This window comes from Primulina eburnea, chromosome 16, assembly GCF_022965805.1.
Source record: "Primulina eburnea isolate SZY01 chromosome 16, ASM2296580v1, whole genome shotgun sequence".
NCBI classification, from domain to species: Eukaryota; Viridiplantae; Streptophyta; class Magnoliopsida; order Lamiales; family Gesneriaceae; genus Primulina; species Primulina eburnea.
This window is the reverse complement of record NC_133116.1, coordinates 22,291,413-22,298,705: the sequence shown is the minus strand read 5'-3', so window position 1 is coordinate 22,298,705 and position 7,293 is coordinate 22,291,413. Positions and strand designations below refer to the sequence as shown.

Here is a 7,293-nt window from a genome sequence, read left to right as displayed (position 1 = left end):
TGACTTATTTTTACATGATATAGAGCTTGTTGACATCATGAGTGGTTTTAAGTCCACCAAACTTATTGACCAATATATATTCATGGGGCGTGGGGTTGCCAAATGTGCTACCTGACGTCCAACACAGTAGTAGATATATAATAAAACAAGCACAATAGTACAAGTCAACAATTGAGGCTCAAGTACAAACATGACCATGAATATACGATATGATATGACATTGTTTAAAGATTCATTGTGGATCACGACTTGATATGTATGTTCTTTCTATACATATTGATACGTATAAGTGCCAACTTATTGAGTTTTATAAACTTACGTAGCTCATGTATTACAGGATCAGATAAAGAAGATACATAGGATGATGCTTCGACAATGGATGCTTGTGACGTGCCTTACCTCGACAAGAACCTGAACGCCTTATTGTATAGCTTCCGCATATGTATTATAGTGAATGCAATGTCAGGGTTTGAAACAAGTTCCATTATATATATAACGATACAACGTATGTTTGTATATAAGAATATGTTTATAAGTGTGTATATATAGTATTGCTTGAGTTTTGACTTAGACTAAATATAGAGACATCATGCCAAAATTTTTATAAATCATCAATTGATATTCCTTGTTTGAATTATTTCATATTATAGATATATCATTCAAACCCTATTTTAATTATAAGTATAAGTATCATTAGTCATGCGAAGTATAGAGTAAGGACGTGATAATTACCATCATATATCATATAAAAAAAATTCTTTTTTCTTAAGTAGTCATACATAAACACACGCATACATTTGGAGACAATCATCGATCATTCTTATGTCACCTTTCTCACAAATCAACACCAATGCCTCCACCAACCAAGAGTGTCAATTTTGATCCTCGTATCAAATATTCAAATCTATATTCTAATAATCATGTTTCATTCACTTTAGATCGACCACGAGATATTGAAAGGAAAAGATTCAAATATTAATTCGGTCCTATCTCGAAATCATTAATCCGGTCCTATATCGGAATCGAATATCAAGAGGGAAGGTACTGTAATGAGATCATATTTGGTTTCTGCAGCAACTTCATTTGTGAAAATATTATGGATCAGAATTTCATCTCACAAAATTAACACACGAGACGGTCTCATAAGAGTTTTTGTAAAAACAATATCCCGAAACTTTCAAAGGTCTACTTGAACTTGACATTCCAATGCTTCAATGATAACTTAAAAACCATGGAATAGACTTCTCCATAAAGTATTTTTAACTAGAGAAACGTTAAAACGTTATCACAACACAAACTCAAAACTAAGTTAAATATCATATTCGACATTTACTATGAACACACAAAGTAATCAAAAAACAAGCCAGTAAACATGGGTTTTGTCAGACAAATGAGGGACAACGATAAAATCCAAAAGAACAAACCCCGATATAACTTTAGACATGGTGAGACCACGAATTCAATTAAGCAAACTTCTTGTCTTTCAGCGGACCTTTTGGGATTTTACTCAAAACCTGAGCATTGAACACAGCATATTTTTTCTTCAGTTCTGCCTCAGCTTTTTCAGCAAATGTGTCGATCTGATTAGCGTATTTTTCGTAGAACAACGGCACAGTATGCAACAGGACAAATACTGTTTTCCAGGGGTAAAAAGTCGACCACGGGAAAAATCCAGTAAGAAAATGTGTGTTATAATAATGCTTATAATTCCAGAACAAGCATCAATGACAGAGAGAGAAGCCTGCAAAATACTCACATATGTAAAACAAGGTCAGGAAGTTGAAGCAGCTTCCCATAACTGAAAGAACCCAGAGGCCAGCAATCACCTACAAATTCAAGATGTAATATTTTAATTATCATGGATTGTGGTTATGAAACCGTACACATTTCAATAAATATAAGATTGTTTCACACATTACACCAACAGTTAACTAGGACATAACTAACCGAAGTATCAAGAAACTGAAGCAACAAAATAGTTCCATTTTTAGGTCTCGGATGTGTCATCCTCGCTGACTGCATCAATAAATAAAACCAACAGATCAAGTTTTAGTGACTTACTGTTAGGAATTTCTTTAGATCTTTCCCAGAAGCAATATCGCGAAGGATAGCAACACTTGTGTTAAATTCAAGCCTAAGGGCAGAAGCTACCCCAAGGACAATATCCTCTGGAAGAATGACTTCGGGGATCTTAGGGGGCGACCTAAGATACATGGACCAAAAGTAAGAGAAATGTAAAAGATACCCGCCAAGAGAAAATTTCATGGTCAATCAGGCAACATACTTGTTTATAAAGGTGGACGCATTTGCCCACAGGAAAAGAAGAGTCAGACCAAGAATCAGGATATGGCACACTAGGGTGAGCAAGTGATACTCAAGCAATTCAAAAAGTACCCAAATTGTGGTGGCAACGCCGAGCACACCAGCAGAAATTTTCTTATCTCTCCATAGGAAAATGTCGGCGGCTGCAAGAAACTATTCTTGTTAAATTTATCATAAACACATAGAAGCCAGAAATAGTGTGACTCAGACCCTGCAAGAGTATCACAAGAAAAGGAAAATCCTCCATCCCAACTACAGCTTAGCCACATCATATTCCATATGGTTACTTGAACAGAAGAAAGAAAAATAAAATAATTCATAGTGACTTTTATTCTACAAACCAATATTTTCAAATTAAGAGTCGGACACAAAACTTGAAAGAATATAGGACCAAACCTGATATCTCAAAAGTTTTAAATGGAGATTAACAGCATGCTAAATTCTTATATCATAAATTCGGGTGGATATCAGAAAAGGGAAATTCTCACAAGTTCGTTAAACATTGGAGTCTCAAATACAAAAAAATGCCAATCAATCAAACAATGGTTTCTGCAAGTTAACCAAAGGCAGATAGAAACATTAGCAAATAATATTGGACATTTGTGCAAAGAAATTATTATATGAATGAGAAATAGAGATTGGATCTGGTGCATTATCACATGCAATACATTTATTCATGTCAATAAATGAAATAAATATCATCATTTCAACCGAAAAATTCAAGAAATATACAAATTCATTAATTTCAAGAAATAAAGATCGAGAGGCCATCAGAGCCACCATTTCTCATTTTATCACGCATTCATCCACGAGATGGAAGCCGTCGTTTTGTTGTTTCTGTGAAACTTATTGTTATCAAATCTGACCACCAATGGATTAAAAGAAGTAAATCTCTAAATGGGTTATCATTACCACCATACAAACATTTATAAATAAGCAAATAATATCAACCCTAGAATGTTATTTAGCATTTCCACCTATGGCCTGCATTTCGTAAAAAAGAACAGTAATGTCATCGCACAGATCGGAAAAAACAGAAAACGAAATACGTACGTTTTCCGCCCCCGAGAACCTTGTGTACGGGATTTTCGCGACCAAACAAGCGGTATATCTTGGCCTTCACGTCGTCGGCCGTGGATTTGACGTGCGCATCGTCGTCGGAATCCGATGACGACGAATCACTGCCATGAAATTTCTCCGTGATCTTATCGATCAGAGATTCAGCGGCTTGTTCGTGTTTCTCGTGTTCGCCGGCGTGATCGGCCATCGATTTCAATCTCCGATCTCTGGCCGCCGAACTGTTTTTGAATTCTTCTCCCTAAGCGCTTTTTGCTTGAATATATGAAAGTGAACTGAGGGGAGGCAGTTTAAAAGGCGAAGGAGGCCCGAATGTTAACAAACCTAAGGTTCGGAAACTCCTAGCCGAGTGGTTCGGCTTAACGAATTCGAAGAAAAGCAGATTCCAAATGGGCTTTTTAGGTTTTCTTGTATGCGTAGGCTCGGATATCGATATTGCACACAAATCGTACACACTAGTTACTATCCACACGCAACTGTCCACACGCAACGCGTTGCGTGTGTTTACAATTTTTTTTATTATTATCGATGTACTAAAGTGAAATTTGATAAATTTTGGAGGGACTAAATTTATATTTAATGGTTGAAATAAAAAAAAATAAAAATAAAAGTGTGTGTTGAAATAAAACAAAAAACAAAAGTGTAATATTAGTATCATATAAGAGTAAAAGTGGAAAAAAAAGTTGGTGTCCTCTCTAGGTAGTTACTATGAGGTCCTCACACTTAATAATATTGTATAGATGTATAGATGTATAGATGTATAGATGTCTCACGAATCTTCTTTATCAATGAGATATGTCAATTATATCGATATTCACAATAAAAAAATAATATTTTTAGAATAAAAAGTAATATTTTTTCATGGATGACTCAAATAAGATATATATCTCATAAAATACGACCGATGAAATCGTCTCACATAAGTTTTTATATATATTTTTTTAAATTCAGGATTTAGGATAGCATGATATAATGGTTATACAGGTATGTATATGAATATGAATAATGAAAAATATTATAGAAACATAAATAAATAAAATTAGTGTACTCACCACACGTAATAGGTATATTATTATTATTTTTATTTATATATATTATTTAAAAAATATTCATTTCAGTAAAAATATTAATAATTACAACAATTTGGATCCAAAAAAACTGTCTGAAAATTCAAGAATTGGGATGATGTTTATTAAAGATGAAATGGTTTATAAAACACCATGAATAAGTGATGAAAATTATCGAATATAAGTTTGACGGGAGTTTAAAAGAAAATGATGATAATGGTATAGATATAAATAGTGGGAAAAAAAAGGACATAAAACTAAAGTTTCTTATGTCTGGAAAAAAATACTTAACATTCTAGTATACCTCATTTATCGTACTATAAAATACCGCACATATCAAATTTAACGTCAGTATGGTATGATGTCGTCCAAACTTTTCGGTATTGATAATTCAGTTTATGTTATACCAAAATTTCACTATGGTATCCATATTCATTTCTCGATATAATATATGGTATTCTTTAAAAAAAAAAAATATGATATACAGCATTGAATCATACCTTCAAAAATGTTTGTAGCATGTGGACACTCAACAAGCATAGGCATGATATCTAATGGGCCGAAAATTATATTAATCAATAAATCAACAATCAAGCCCTAAACCACACATCAAACAGATTGATATGTTGCTTTTTTTAATAAAATAAATAACCAAATAAGTAAAAAAAAAACATTGGAAAATCAAAGGAGAAATAGAGCAGTAACTACTACTCTATAATCATATCACGTGCTTTGGATTTTAGATAGATCTCACTCACTCAGCTAAAGTTTAAGGGTGGTATTAGAAATGTATTTTGTTAAACGTGGCTTATTAGTATAAAATATTTTCATCTTTCAAAAGGCAATCGTGTGGCTCAATTTGTTGAGAGTAGACTAAAGTAGTGTTTGTAAATGCTTAAAAAAAATGATTATGATTTTTTTTTACAAAATTTATATAGGAAAAATCCATAATCAGTTTTTAAAAACATTTGTGAGTTTTTTCTTACAATTTAATTTGTTCTTCATTTTACAGACAAAACTTGTTTGTTATGGCTCAATTTTTGGCGGAGACATCGGCAAACCAAAAAAAAAATGAAAAGGGGGAAATTAGGGATTGAGGAAAGGTTGGAACAAATTGACCGTACTGACTTGAGTATCAAAGAGTTTTCGTCGGGCATCCAACGACGCTTCTAATTTGTTGGTCAAATTGCTAATATCAAAAATATAGAAGTAGGTAACGAAAGTAATCTCGTAAAGATACAGATAGAGCGGCATCTTCAGGAACCATCTTTATCTAATTATACTCAATATAGCAATCTATAAATGAAAAGTTTTCGAACCACTGTCGATGAGTAAGTATATCCATGTTCTGCAGAGGGAATTCATCCTTTGGGCAGGCCTCGTTGAGGTCTCGGTAGTCGAAAATCAAAACAATATATGAAAATGAGCATACTATTGAAAGTATGAATGTCGTGTATAAAATAAAAACAATAAAAACAATAAATCAAACTGAGTCCTGTACGAAGTACAATTTCCTTAAAACAGATTTTTCCCCTCCAACGGTGCTTCGAGGATCTCGATAGACAACTGTTTCCCAGGATACAACGGCAAAACCTTGCAGCAAATTAGCACGAAGAAACTACACCAGTGAACCGAAATTTAACCGAGGTCAAATGGAAAGGTAACAATATGAAATACAAGAGAATGCTTGAAAAAGATCTTGAGTGTTTGTAAAAACCATTTTTATGCATATGGAATGAGGAAATTAACACTATTTATAATATCAAGAGTTATGCAAGATTAATTAACTCAATTAATCTTCTCATTAACTCAAGAATATGAAGAGCCAAAAGTTTTCAATTAACTCAAGAATGTGGAAAGTCAAAAGTCACTTCTACAATAATTAGCCACAACTAACTCAAGAATATGGAGAACCAAAATACACTATCACATTCATGAGACATAATTTTTATTCAATCTTTAAATTTACTTGAAATTTCCAATAATCCCCCACATGAATGAAAGTTGATACAAATCTTGGTGACAAAGTTCTATAGTTGAATCATGCATAGGATAGGTAGGTGTTACCCTTTGAACATTCCCTTATGAAACATATTTGCTTTTGTTGGAAATTAAATTTCGAATGTTTGACAAACTGAATGCTTAAACGATTGAACTAAGTGATCTAAATTATGCAAACTGACTCTTGCCTATAACTGAAGATTAAAGCGTAGATTATCAAAGGCAACTAAACTGAACTTACGCAGATGACTGACTGATCAGTTGGAAATTGATCGATTGTCATAATCAGTTGTGAGCTTATTAGCTATTGATTAACAGCTGATCTTTCAGTTGTACACGTAAAGAAAAGGACATTCAACCGACAACAGTATAAAACAGACTGCAACTAACAGCAGGAACGCCGCATTTAAAAAATGCTACAGTGTACGACTGTGAGAAGAATGTTGACATGGCAAACAATGGATAGAAAAATTCAAATCACATTGAATGTTACCGTTGGAAGCGAAGCCTATAAGAAGCGGAGAAGAGCAGCTAAGAAAGACACTATTCCATTAACTAAGTTGTTACTCTGCTGAGATCTTTACAAAGCTTTCCACTCTTTTCAAAGTTCACGCTTATTATATACACTTATAGCATGCAAGGCTATATCTCGAGCTTCTAAGCACAGACTGTTATTATTGTCAGTTGTGCTGAGTGATTTTAGTTCAGATTGAACACTGTAAATCGTGTTGTAACTAAGAGTTTCAGTTATCATTTTTAAGTGTTGGAAACTAAATTTCAGTGATTTGACAAACTAACCTTCGAAACGTATTTGAATAACTGATCA

At 33.3% G+C, this 7,293-nt stretch overlaps 1 protein-coding gene across 1 annotated transcript; it reads right to left on the bottom strand.

Annotated features, from left to right (window-relative positions):
* Nucleotides 1-1,218: 1,218 nt before the first annotated feature.
* LOC140817125 (reticulon-like protein B5) lies at nt 1,219-3,679 on the bottom strand. The gene is made up of 5 exons (XM_073176729.1): nt 3,376-3,679; nt 2,285-2,465; nt 2,062-2,203; nt 1,757-1,826; nt 1,219-1,633 (listed from the first exon to the last, which is right to left on the bottom strand). Exons 1-5 carry the CDS (start codon nt 3,587-3,589, stop codon nt 1,464-1,466), a joined length of 777 nt encoding a protein of 258 aa, XP_073032830.1. The 5' UTR covers nt 3,590-3,679; the 3' UTR covers nt 1,219-1,463.
* Nucleotides 3,680-7,293: the final 3,614 nt, after the last annotated feature.